Source organism: Herpailurus yagouaroundi, unplaced genomic scaffold, assembly GCF_014898765.1.
Source record: "Herpailurus yagouaroundi ecotype Mexico unplaced genomic scaffold, PumYag 29, whole genome shotgun sequence".
Classification (NCBI taxonomy): Eukaryota; Metazoa; Chordata; class Mammalia; order Carnivora; family Felidae; genus Herpailurus; species Herpailurus yagouaroundi.
This window is the reverse complement of record NW_024412377.1, coordinates 122,833,155-122,847,160: the sequence shown is the minus strand read 5'-3', so window position 1 is coordinate 122,847,160 and position 14,006 is coordinate 122,833,155. Positions and strand designations below refer to the sequence as shown.

Genomic DNA, 14,006 nt, shown 5'->3' with positions numbered 1-14,006 from the left:
AATGTTGTGGCTTATATATATAACTATAGGAAGGACTGTGGAAATGCTTCCCAGAAAAATAGGAAGAAAAGAAAAAAGTGTAGGCTGTTCTGCTCCTTAAGGTCCGGGGCCTCATCACAACAGGAGCTGCCAAAGAAAAGTCCTTGGGAGAAAGAGGTGCTAGAGCAGCTCTGGTCTCTTGTGCTCAGCAAAGCACTTGATTCTTGCCAGACTTGGAGGCCCTAAGAACCCCTTTACTTAGATGGCTAGTGGTGCCTCAGGTTCAAGAAGGGTGGCATCAGCTAAATTCTGTGCACAATGTATACTACAGTTCTCCTCACAGAAGGAGCTGACAGAGGTGGGGGCAGGGCATAAGCAGCAGGAAGGCAGCAGAGACCGGAAACAGAAGGCCAGTAATTAAGGCCATATGTTTCAACAAAGACATGCTTCTGGTAGTGAAACAGATTCTGCTAACGAAAACAGAGAGTGGCCAGCTTCCATGCCCCCTCTCCACAAGTGCAATCCCTTTATAATCTGATAGGTACACGCAGTTATGTGTGCACAGTGTGGACAACTCTGCTGAAGTACTGAGGACACAGCCCTTAGTGAAAATAAGCACAAAGGGAGGGCAAGCCACCAGTAAGAGATGGGAGTGGGTCCGGGAAAACATTCTGGGGAAAAGAACAGAAGATTTAGTAGAGGATACAAAGAACAGGCCAGCGGAACATTCGGACAGGCAGAACAATACGTGTTACAGCAGTCCTAGATCACTAGGGAGATGAGACCTAATGCGGGAAAACTGGCAAAGGAGAGAGAAGGGTTTGAGCTCGGAGAACTGGATTGCGCATGCAGGGGAGCTGAGGTGAAAGTCCAGCATCAGGCTCTTGGAGGTAGAAGACTGCCAACAATCTTTTGCCAGGAGCTGAGCTCAGACATGAGCTGTTCTCTCTGGCCTCTACATTCCAGGCAGAGAAATCCTGCAAATGTTCCTGTTTCAACCCATTAGCCCTTCTCCTCCACTTCTTACCTGCATTCATATCTATGAGTTGCTCTCTCTTCTGCTGCTTCTCCAGCCGCTCCTTCTCTGCCTTCTCCTTGGCTAGTTTCGCTCGCCGCATCTTTTCCTCTGTCTCCCGCCGCTTCTGGTTTTCCTTGACTGCTTGCTGTGGAGGAAAACAACAACACGTGGGCATGTATGCACTTACACATATGCCCACCCAACACTAACCAATGTGAAGCCAACCAATGTGGAAAGTGAGAAATGTCCACAAAAGATTCAGTCCGCAGATAGCCCTTGCTCACCACAAACATATTCTTAAAGTTGTGCAGATCCATGAAGAATTCTTCCACAGACACCTTCTTGGGGTCAAAGAGGAAGTACTCTCCCAGCTCCTTATAGAGGGTCTCCATATTACAATGCATCATCCGCAACTTGTTATACTGTTCCTGTGCGTCCTTCACAAAGCTGTGCGGCCAGGAAGTAAAGGACCAAGACCAAGAAGCAGATCCACTTCTCTGGCCCCGAGGAACACTCAGAGATGCATGCTGGCATGCACAAGGATGTTCAGCATAGCACTGTTTATAACAGCAAAACCAAGAAGCAACCTAAATATCGAAAATAGGGGAATGGCAAGCCATAAACCATGGTCCACCTACAAAAAAGGAGGTGGCAATTAAAAAAGAGGCTGTTCTCCATATATTGCTGTGGAACCTGGGCTTAAGACATATTATATTCAAAAAGAAATACAACACAGTTTTGAGTTAAAGTAAATTCATGAGGTAAAAATCAGAAGTTCAGTGGTAGTGGTTACCTTTGGTAAGGGGAGGGAGAAGAGAATACGTGTGTGTGTGTGTGTGTGTGTGTGTGTGTGTGTGTACTGGAGATGGGGCAAAGGGTAAGGTGTCAGGGAGGAATTTTCGTTTATGTGCATGGGTTTTTTTTGTTTACAGAATTTTTTTCAAGAAGGAAAAACTGTCTATCACCAGATCTATCCTGCTGTTCCCCCATGGGACATTTTCCTTCCCTTCCTAAGAAGCAACTCCCTCATTTTAAGAAAGGATATAGTCATTTTTTCAACAAACTTGTCTTTCTCATCTGTGGCAGCTGGGAAATTCTGAACATCACGTTCCACATCAGAAATCTGTTTCTTCATTTGATCTAGGTTCTTTTGCAAGTTTTCAGCAGAAACTAAAGGAAACACAAAAACAGAAAGAGTTCATGATGAGTCTCAAGACCCTCAGCCTCCAGTCTTTGGGGCCCAGGCTCTGTCCATACAGCTGTACCCAGTTATCCTGGCTCTCACGCTCTCTCGTCTAGCTGTTTCCCACATTTCAGTTTCCATCTTTCCAGTTCAACTATAAATTATGTGATAACTGAACCTCCAGCCTCCACAAGGAGAAGATAGGTTTCATTTAACAAGAACCTATGAAATTCCCTGGGATCTTGGTCTCATTTATTGTAGGGCACACAGTTGAAGGGGAAGGAGATATACACAGAAATACAGAGGAAGGGCAGAAATCTGTTCCCATTTCTACCGAATGCTGCTTTTTCTTTGTGTAGTTCCAGGATGATGAGGCCTGATTTTTGACAATCTAGTCCATGCTTTCTGAATAAAAATAACTGCTGACCTAGACTAAAAACACCTACCTTTCTTCCAGTTGTTTTTTAGTATTTGGGATTTCCCTAAGAAAGGAAAGAGTGCTTCCCACTTCTATACACGGAGACCTCCCCTCTGCCTGATAATCCTCTCCCCGTGGCTTAGACATCATGCCTAAACCCTCTCCCATTCCCACCTAAAATAGGCAGAACTGAAAACTATCTAAGATAAGATCTAGACCGTGTCTTACTTCCGTCCCCATGCAGAGATTTTGGGGGCCTGAAATAGCCTTCTAGTTTTGCCCCAACCTGCCCCACCTCGGCTGGCTTTCTCCACATGGGCAAGCTCATCTGGAAACTTGAGGACATCAGGATGGTCATTCTCGCACAACTCAGCCAAGAAGTGCAACAGTGTCATCTTCTGATCTGTGGACTTGGTGTCTCGAAGCTTGGGGAAAGAGGAGAAACTGTCAGTCTTGACATACCCAAGATCACCTGAGACCAACAGTATTTTGCCACACTGGGCCCCCAGAGGCCGGCAGCCTTCCCTTCTGTTGCTCTGCTCTAAACCCTTGGCTTACCTTACACAGGAAGCTGATGTTGAAGCCGAAAGCACCGGCATTCCTGGAGCCAGCATTCATGTAGTTTCCAACAAGTAAAGTAATCTCCAGGAGTTTAGAGAAGCTCTCACTCTTTCGTAACTCCTCACACGCGGCAGTCACAGAAACAATCTCTGGCTTAATATTCTCCACTTGCTCACTAAACTGTAGCTTGAAGAGGATGGCGTTGAGGCGAGGCCGCAGGCGGGGCACAGTGCCCATCTGGTGAGGAAGACAAGCAGTTTGGTACAGCAGGCAGGGAGAGGGAAAGTCAGAAAAAACGTACAGGCTTGAGCCTCTCCTATAGGAGGCTCTGAGTTCAAGAATACCAAGCAGAGAGAAACATTGGTTCAAAATAGAAAAGAGGCAAGGAACAAGTACCATGGCTACTCTGGGGGAGCAGAGAAGCAAGGGAGTCAGGGAAGAGCTTACTACCATAGGCCTCACTCACCACCACACCAAACTGCTCCGACTCAGCCAGATCATCATATTCATCCTTTAGTTCAGAAAGCATTTTTAACTGCTCTGGCTCTGGCATCTGCTTAATGAGGTTCTGAAAGAGAGAAGGGACTGTCTCAGTTTGAGGGGGAAGAGCTGACAACTTGGGCCTCCTGTCAGCCCCCCACTGTGCCCAGGGACCACAAAGAAGGAAACATGGATTGGGGGAGAGGTAGCTAGTGAGATGGCAGGACTTTTGAAAAATATACCAGGAATAACCTAACCACCAGAGACACGGACGCTTACCCAAAGCCAGCGTTCCATAAATCATTCTCTAGACCATTATGCTAGAGGACCTCATCCTCTACCCAGAGAGGTGATGAGGCTAGTGCACCGCGATGTGAAGAGCCAATCCAGCAGAACCACCTTGCTCCTTACCTGGATCATAGACTCAGTGAGAACAGACTCATTCACCTCCAGGATGACATTCTTAATCTCTTGATAGGCCATGCGGAATGAACCCAGAAAGATGGCTGCCAGAAAATGAGACTATTAAAAACCTCCACCAGCTCCCCACTGCCTCTGTAGCTAAAATCCAAGTTCTTGAGTCCAGTGTGGAAGGTTCCCACCTCCCAGCTTTCTCTCTCATGAATCCCCACATTTTGGCATATACCAGCTACACCGTTCGAAGTACACATTCAGCAAACACTGTGGCTCCTGGCCTTTGCTCACACAGGAAGATTTTGATCTTCTCTATCTCTATACATCCAAGCTACTCACCCCACTCTATTTTTAGTTCCCCACTCCCATGACTCCAGCCTCAAAGCTGCCACTGCCTTCAACTGCTGATTCTTAAACTGCCATATCCCCATTCCCCAACAAACACATCCTGTCTTCCTGTTTTAGCACCAGTCTCTACAGTGACCCCTCAACCTCATCAGAGCGCATGCACGTACTCTCTCTGGTGGGAGAGCCGACCATTCCATTTTCTCTGCATGTACAAGTTCCACTTCACCTCCACCCTCCAGTATAGAGTTTCACTCAGTTTCTACTATTACTGCCATTTCCATTACTACTCTTCCTGTTTTGTTTCCTTCTCCTTCCAGTCTCTGGTCAATCCAGACCTCTCATCGCTCTCTTCTGGCACCTGGGCTAATGAATACCACTGGCAAAGACTCTGCAGATCACAGTTCATCAGTGTGTAGCGGCACCAATGATAGCAGGGGTCTCAGCACTGCGCCCTCTTGCAAGCTCCTCCCAAAATATCCTCATTCCCGCAACTGTCCCACCACTTCTGATTTTTAAGATATTGTTTCTCTTCGCTGAAAAAAACTGAAGCCACTGGTCAAATTACTTGCCAAGCATTTTCTTATGCACTGGAGGTCATCAGCGAGAGCCAGAATAGACAAGGCTTATGTAAAGACTGTGTGGAATTATAGAGAAGAAGCCTTGTGCCAACAGTTCTGTCAGCTTATCAGCAACTACACCCATGTACTCATCCTTTTCTTGTGTCTCAAAAGAACACATGGCCCTGAGGACCTTTTCCTTCGGTGCATACATGTAATCCAGTTTCTACCCTCTAAAAAACAAAAAACCAAAACCCTGACTTGAAACTCCTAACTGCCAACTTCTTTCCCTCACTGTCTAACATTCTAACAGCACAGCAGTCTGTTCTCTTCCACTGCCGCAGTTCTCATCTATTCTCCTGTCCCTAGAGTCCATGACAAGACTGTGAACGTCAGATGTGGTATCTTACACATAACCTACATACATGATCTCATTTCACCCTATTCATAATATCCCCAAACGTCTGTAGTATTAGCCTCATTTCATAGAAACCTAATATTTAAAGTTAATAAGCTATTCAAATCCAAGGTCACACTGCCAGTAATTGTTGGAAGCAGGATTTAAATACTAAAGGGTTCCAGAGCCTCTGTTCTTAACCTCTATGCTACACCAAAATTATTCTTGCTTAGGCTACTGACTTTCCTCCACCAGATCCAGAGGACCTGTCCTGTCCTGTTTTTAGGGGACTCTTGTCTTCATCTGACACTGCTGACTACTCCCACTTTTTTTTGTTTGTTTTTGTTTTGTTTTGTTTGTTTTTTGGGACTTGGGCCCTCACTACTCCCATTTCTTGTAACTTTATACCATTTTTCTTGCTGCTCCTTTCCAGTCTCCTTTCAGTTCTCCACCCCCCGCCCCCACTATTTACTTGCCCCTTTAGTATCAGTGGCCTTCAAAGCAACCTCATGGCTTCAACTATGACTCATGTGCTATCTTCTAAATTCCCATTTCCAGCCAAACCTTCCTCCTGATTTCTACACCCAAATGCCTAACATACCCATCCTTCTGGAGTAGTCCCCACAGGCATCTTAAATTCTACCCTAAAAGTACTCATTTCCACCCACCACCCTGCCACCTCATTCATGTCCACTACCCACTGCTCCTTCCCAAAAAGACAATTTGCTCCTGCTGGATTTTCCTTTTTCAGTAAACGGTACCCCTCTCACTAGAGTGATGTAAACCCAAGAAAACGTCTCCTTTATTCCCTCAGCCAATCACTAAGTTCCAGTATTTCTATCTTCTTAGTATCTTCTGCCTTCCTGCTCACTTCCACTACTACTTAAGTTTCCGGCCCTGATCACTTCTCATCTAGTTTTAAAGCGAGAACATAACTCATCTCTCTGCCTACAGTCTTCCTGTACCCCAGCAATCCAGCCTCAAAGTCACTGCTGAAGTAGCTTCTCCCCAAATTACACAGGACCATATCACTCATTTTCCTGATTAACATCCATTCAATAAATTCCAAAGCTCTCAGGATAAAATAGATACTTTTTAGCCTAGGCCTGTCAGGATTCTTCATGATCTGGCTTCTTTCTCTTTCTTGAAAGCTTCTTCTGCCACCACTCACCTGCATAGTCTTTACTCAGCTGTACTCAACTACTTGCAGTTTTCCAACTGCACAGTGTTACCTCGTGCTTCTGTGCCTTCACACATGCAGATCTCTCTGCTGGAAACAAGGCAGCCCACACTCTTCACTTCACTCATGACTAATACTTCTTTTAGCTCAGTTAAGCAGGACCTCCTCTCGAATGACATCTAGGATGTGCTCCTTCCAGTACTCCCCCCAGTTAATTTAGATGCCCCTTTCCCGGTGCTCTCATACACATCCTAGCACACCCCCATCAGAGCACTCATCAGTCTGTGTTGTTACCATTATTTACTCTTCTGTCTCTACCAGATGCATGCTTCCTGAGGACAGGGACTGTACCTTACTCAGCTTAGTGTCCCTAGCACATAAGAGGCACTTAGTAATTTCTGAATCACTAAATTATATCTCCTAGACCATCCTTCCAGAAACTAATCTCAATTCTCTGAGTTCTATTTTCCATATCAGTGTCACTCAACTGGAAATAACAATGTCCTACTCCACGGTCGTATCATTTTCTAAAATAAGAGTTATTCTAGTTTTCTGGTCACAGAGATCATCTTGGGAAGAGGAATTATCTCACATTAGTTTCCAAAAAAGGACTTACCCACAGATAATATTTAGTAATATTTGCTGTCATTGATCTAGGTCTACACAGCAAAGAATGATGTGAAAGGTGTACTGTTTTCATTCTATCACTGACTTTACTTACAGGTATGTGTATTCATTTACTTGTGTGATCTTGGCCAAGTCACAACATCTAAACTTTGATCTTCTCATTTGGAAAAATGAGGACAACAGCCACAATGCAAGACTGTGAGTGGGTTTTATGGAATATATACCCTTTCATCTCTGAAACACGTGTGTAGTATGTGCCTAATCGAGACTGCAACATGGCAGAACCTCAAATATTTATATGAACAAACATTTAAATCTATAACTACTCAGCATTACCAGGGATCCACAACCAAACAACAACAACAAAATAAACATTCATCCTGATCATCAAATAAGTACTACCTGGATCAACTTGGGGGAAAAGTTTCTGATCCTACTTTGAGAAGTACAGGGTTTACATTATTTGTTCTACACCACAAAGTTATTTTAGATTTAAATGCAATCAAACCAGTGCTGCATTTAAAGGAAGTTCTTAAAGTTAAAAAGAAGGAAATGCACAATAGCTAGAATATTTGTGGTAGATTTTCTGTGGAAGCAATGTAAATAGTAAAGGCTTTGAAATAAAAAAATCTGAAGTTCAAATCTCAGACCTGTCTCTAACTACCTACTGGACTAGGCAAATTCCTAAAAGCCTTAACCTCTGTTTCCTTGCCATAAAACTAGATGCTAACAATCCTGTAGGTCTACTGAGGAATTAAACAAGATGCTGGAAGTTCTTACAATGCTTGGCTACATAAGGAGCTCCACAAATCAAGGGACTTGGATCCACCAAAATTAAGATTTCAGAAGAACCCCCTCACATTTCAAATAGTTGGGAACACAGAGTTACTCACAGAGATTCTGGGCTGTCTTTGAATCCAACACCTTTAACTCTTTTACTTTTTTCTTTTGCACAGATTTCTTTTCTTCTCCACCTTCCTGATCCTTCTTGGCTAGTAAGGGAAAGATTAGAAAAGCATGATGAAGGAGAAGCCACATTCGTGCCTTATTGAACTGCTGTACCAGCCTGGAATGGCTTCTCACCTCCTATTAGCAACAGTTTTCTTATTGCATTCCTTCAAAGCTAACCTTCTCTCTAACCACCCACCCTCCTATTACTGACCCCCCTACCAACTATAGTCAACATCCTGTTCCTTTAACTGTTTAACATTCCTTTAACTGTTAGCAGTAATGCTTTCCCACCTACATCATATCATTTACTGGCAGATCTTTCTCTGAAGGACCAGATGGTAAATATTTTAGGCTTTGCAGACTATATGATCTGTCTCCAGTGTTCAACTCTACCACTATAGCATGAAAGCAGAGATAATACGTAAACAAATGGGCATGTGGTTTGCCAACCTCTTACTAGAATTTTCCACCATGTTATCCTTTGTGCTTATTAAAAATCCTGTTTATCCTTCAAGCTCCATCTTGAATAGGAATTCTCTATAAAAATTTTCATTTCCAGGGTGCCTGGGTGGCTCAGTTGGTTAACCATCTAACGATTTTGGCTCAGGTCATGATCTCACGGTTCATGAGACTGAGACCTGAGTCAGGCTCTGCCCTGAGTGTGAAGCCTGCTTAAGATTCTCTTTCTCTCCCCCTCTGCCCCTCCTGCGTGCATACATGTGTGCTTTCCCCCTCTCTCTCTCTCAAAATCAATAAATGAACATTAAAAAAAAAAATTTTTATTTCCCCAAATGCCTATGCTCTCCGAATCCCCAGTGAATTTGATACTTCTTTATTCTGTAAAGTTTTCCTTCTTAAATTAAACTGATGCTTTGATGGTATTTGTTATCTTACCTCATTCAACAATTATTCAATGTTTTGTGACATTTCTTGTGTATCATCTTGATCTTTTTAAACCCCGTTACTTTTTTTGTTAAGATTTTACTTTTAAGTAATCTCTACACCCAGCATGGGGCTCAAACTCAGAATCCCAAGATCAGGAGTTGCACACTTCACTGACTGAGCCAACGAGGCACCCCAACCCTCTATTACTTTTTAAGTGTGGATACTTTCCCATCCCACCCACATTTTTAACTTCTGGAGCATGGACAAAATAATATTTTATTATCTCACTCTCTTAGCAGTTAGCATGATAGTAACATTCTCTAAGAAATGGGTGACACTGGCTATTGAGGAGGGCTGGGAAGCAGACAGGGAAACGGGAACTGTTCTGGATGGACAGAACTGTAAAATATTCTGTCCTTTGGTGTAACCTGGCGTCAACTCTTTTTAGGAAGCTCCATGGGAGTATCTCCACAAGGAGGGTCAAGAAACTGACAAAGCTAGTTGCTCTGAGGAGAGGAATGAGGTGCTTGAATACAAAAGTGTATTATAGTGAATAACTTCCTCATATACTGTTTGAATTTTCATTAAACCACAAAAAAGTACTATCTGGTACAAATAAATAAGAAAGACAGCAAACAAAAAAGAAAATTACATGGCAAAAAGTACCAAGAGCTATTAGAAACTCATCCTTTGGCCAGATAGTCCCAACTCAAAGAAGGTATGTGCCAGATTATTCTGGGCACTGTGAATAAAACAGCAAATGAAATGGATTCCTGCCTTCATGAATGTCATATTCTAATAAGAAGAAATAGACAATCAATTAATACATAAAATAGTGTATTAGTCATAGTTCTGTGAAAAAAAAATCAAGTAGGGAAGAGAATAGGGGAATTTCATGGGGTTTGGATTGTATCTTTAGTGGGGGGGGGGGGGGGGGATCAGGGAAGGTCCTAGAATGTGACTTTTGAGAAAAGACTTTTTAGAAAGTGAGAGTACAAACCACATGAATATCTTCGGGGAGGGGAAAGTATTTCAGGCAGACAGAACAACAAATACAAAGGACTGATAAAGGAGCATGCTAGGTGTGCTCAAAGCAAAGCAAAAGGTCATTATGGCTACATGGAGTGAGGGAGAGGCTGGGAGAGTCACAGAGGTACTAAAGACAGATCATATAACAAAACAGAAATTATGGGTAGTGAGATAAAAATGGAAACGTAAAACATCCAGACTGTATCACAAAAACTTAGAAACAGGAAAGGAAAAAAGTAAAACTAAAGCTCTCATTTTATACAGGCAAGTAGAAAGATATGTATTCATTACTGATGTTAAAAAACAAAAAACAAACAAAACGGGCGCCTGGGTGGCTCAGTGGGTTAAGTGTCTGACTTTAGCTCAGGACAAAATCTCATTGTTTGTGGGTTCAAGCCCTGCATTGGGCTCTGTGCTGACAGGTCAGAGCCTAGAGCCTGCTTCAGGTTCTGTGTCTCCCTCTCTCTCTGCCCTCCCCCACTCACACTTGCTCACACGCTCTCTCTCTCTCTCTCAAAAATAAACATTAAAACAAAAATTAAAAAAAAAAAACCAGACTCAACTTGTTTGCTTGGCAATAAAATAAAAATAAATATGTGGTATATATACAAGAAAGAAAGGGACAGGGGCTTTAGAAAACTGAGTGGATCTGGGATAGGGGGCACCAGAGCAGAATTAGTCTGCCGTGAAAATAGAGCAGGCTCAACTGAGAATAAGAGCCATCATCTGAAGTAGAACTCCTGAGATTTATGGAATTTACTTGCTACTCAGAAAGAAGGGTCAGAAAAGCAGTAGTGAATCCTGGATGATGCTGAGCAGTCATGAAATTATTAATCTCATTTGGATGCAAATGGCTTCTTACTCTCAGTTATATTTATCCTTTGCCACCCATCTGTGTTTGTAAGGAAGAGAATGTTAACAGAGTAAAAAATTACATCCCAGGAGCAGGGAGTTAAGATGGCGGAGAAGTAGAGGGATTCATCCCTCAAACATAGCTGTACTGAGTTCAGATCACTTGCAACACCCAGGAAATCGATCTGAGGAGTGGCAGAAAGTTCTCCACAGGTGGAGGAGACAGCTTGGCAGGATCGAGGCTTTCCCACCTCCTGCTTTTTTTTTTTTTTTTGCCCAGGGTTACTTCAACAAACAAATCAAAGCACACCTAGTTAAAGGTCCAAACGCTCCACCACTACAAGTAAGGAGGAGCTCTCCAGAGGACTGACCAGTGGGACAGAGTAGCCAAAACATATCAACAGAGTACACGCAACATACAGCAGAAACACTTCCCGGAGCGCCAGGTCCCGAACAGGGTATGACCCCGTTTTAATATAGTAGTACTCTTAGATGCAGGACATCTAACAAGCTTTTAAAACACGCAAAAGATGGGGCACCTGGGTGCCTCAGCTGGCTAAGCGTCTGGCTTCAGCCCAGGTCATGATCTCATGGTTTGTGGGTTCGAGCCCCGCGTCGGAGTCTGTGGTGACAGCTCAGAGCCTAGAGCCTGCTTCGGATTCTGTGTCTCCCTCTCTCTCTGCCCCTACCCCATCTGCTCTGTCTCTCTCTGTCAAAAAAGTGAATAAACATTAAAAACAATTTTTTTTTAATATGCAAAAGACAAGATGGAGGAAACTTAGCCAAAATGACATGATGATGGAATTCTCCCCAAAAGAAAAGTCAAGAAGAAATCACAGCCAGAGAATTGCACAAAACAGATATAAACAATATATACAAACAAGAATTTAGAATAACAGTCTTAATACTAACAGCTGGATTTGAAAAAAGCATAGAGGACACCAGAGAAACCCTTGCTGCAGAGATCAAAGACCTAGTCACGATGAATTAAAAAAATGTTATAACTGAAATGCAACATAAACTAGGTACAGTGGCAAGACTGAAGAAGCAGATAAGAGAACAGGTGAAACAGAAGATAAAATTATGGAAAATAATGAGGCTGAAAAAAAGAGGAAAAGGAAATTATTAGCTAATGGAGATTAGACATGAAATGAAACACTATCTGTGTATCAAAGGAGTTCCAGAAGAAGAAAAAGTGCAGATGATTTATTTGAAAAATTATAGCAGAGAACTTCCTCATGTGGGGAAGGAAATAGGCACCTGAGTCCAAGAGGCACAGAGAACTCCCTTCAAAATCAACAAAAACAGGTCAACAGCACGACATACCATAGTGAAACTGGCAAAATACAAAGATGAAGAGAATTCTGGAAACAGCTAGGGACAAAACGTCCTTAACCTACAAGGATAGACACACAAGGGTAGTAGCAGACCTGCCCACTGAAACTTGCCAGGCCAGAAGGGAGTGGCAGGAAATATTCCATGCGCTGAATAGGAAAAATATGCAGCCAAGAATCCTTTCTCCAGCAAGGCTGTCATTCAGAATAGAAGGAGAGATAAAGACTTTCCCAGACAAACAAAAACTAAAGGAGTTCGTGACCACTAAACCAGCCCTGCAAGAGATCCTAAGGGGGACTCTGTGAGTGGAAAGCAGCAAAGACTACAAAGGACCAGAGGACATCACCACAAACATGAAATCTACAGATAATACAATGGCCCTAAATTCATATCATTCAATAATAACTGAATGTAAAACAGACTAAGTGACCCAATCAAAAGATACAGGATATCAGAATGGATTAAAAAAAAAAAAAAGATCCATCGTATATCCTGCCTATAAGAGACTGAGGACCGTGTAGGACACCTGCAGAGTGAAAGTGAGGGGATGGAGAACCATCTACCAGGCTAATGGATGTCAAAAGAAAGCTGGAGTATCCATACTTATATCAGACAAACCAGACTTTAAAACAAAGACTGTAACAAGAGATGAAGAAGGGCATGATATCATAATTAAGGTGTCTATCCATCAAGAAGAGCTAAGAACTGTAAATATTTATGCTCCCAACTTAGAAGTACCCTAATATATAAATCAATCATAAGCATAAGCCAACTTACTAATAACAATAGCATAATTGTTGGAGATTTTACTATTCCACATACACCAATGGACAGAACATCTAAGCAGAAAACCAACAAGGTAACAACAGCTCTGAATGACACACTGGATCAGATGGACTTAACAGACACACTCAGAACATTCCATCCTAAAGTATCAGAATACACATTCTTCTTGAGTGCACATGAAACATTCTCCTGATCACATATTGGGTCACAAATTAGCCCTCAACAGGTACAAAAAGACTGAGATCATACCATGCATATCTCCAAATCACAAGGCTGTGAAACTTGAAATCAACCACAAGAAAAAATTTAGAAAGCACCCAAACGCATGGGGTTAAAGAACATCCTACTCAAGAATTACCAGGTTAACCAGGAAATTAAAGAAGAAATTAAAAAATACACGGAAGCAAATGAAAATGAAAACACAAAAGTCCAAACACTTTGAGTTAGAGCAAAGGTGGTCCTGAGAGGAAAATACATTTCAATTCAGGCCTATCTCAAGAAGCAAGAAAGGTCCCAAATTCACAACCTAACCGCACACCTAAAGGAACTAGAAAAGGAGCAGTAAATAAAACCCAAAGCCAGCAGAAGAAGGGAAATAATAAAGATTAGAGGAGAATTAAACGATGCAGAATCCAAAAAAACCCACCAGTAGAACAGATAAATGAAACTAAGAGCTGGTTTTTTGAAAGAATAAACAAAATTGATAACCCCCTAACCAGATTTCTAAAAAAAAAAAGAGGACCCAAATAGATAAAGTCATGAGGGAAAGAAGAGAGATCACAACCAACACTACAGAAATACAAACTATTTAAGAGAGTATTATGAAAAATTATATACCAACACACTGAACAATCTGAAAGAAATGGACAAATTCCTAGACACTCACACACTACCAAACTCAAACAGGAAGAAATTGAAAATTTGAACAGGCCCATAAGCAGCAAAGAAATCAAATCAGTTATCATAAATCTCCCAACAAATCAGAATCCTGGGCCAGATGGCTTCC

At 42.3% G+C, this 14,006-nt stretch overlaps 1 protein-coding gene across 5 annotated transcripts in view; it reads right to left on the bottom strand.

Annotated features, from left to right (window-relative positions):
• Positions 1-14,006, bottom strand: part of DIAPH1 (diaphanous related formin 1) — a 105,625-nt gene that overhangs the window by 8,996 nt on the left and 82,623 nt on the right. For all 5 annotated transcript variants that reach the window (XM_040454496.1, XM_040454524.1, XM_040454505.1 and 2 more), the window contains 8 exons: positions 8,056-8,154; positions 4,051-4,145; positions 3,626-3,727; positions 3,157-3,396; positions 2,894-3,023; positions 2,043-2,167; positions 1,282-1,446; positions 1,007-1,142 (listed from right to left, as the gene is read on the bottom strand). In XM_040454496.1, the coding sequence (XP_040310430.1) occupies positions 1,007-1,142; positions 1,282-1,446; positions 2,043-2,167; positions 2,894-3,023; positions 3,157-3,396; positions 3,626-3,727; positions 4,051-4,145; positions 8,056-8,154 (1,092 nt within the window). The remainder of the gene's footprint in view (positions 1-1,006; positions 1,143-1,281; positions 1,447-2,042; positions 2,168-2,893; positions 3,024-3,156; positions 3,397-3,625; positions 3,728-4,050; positions 4,146-8,055; positions 8,155-14,006) is intronic.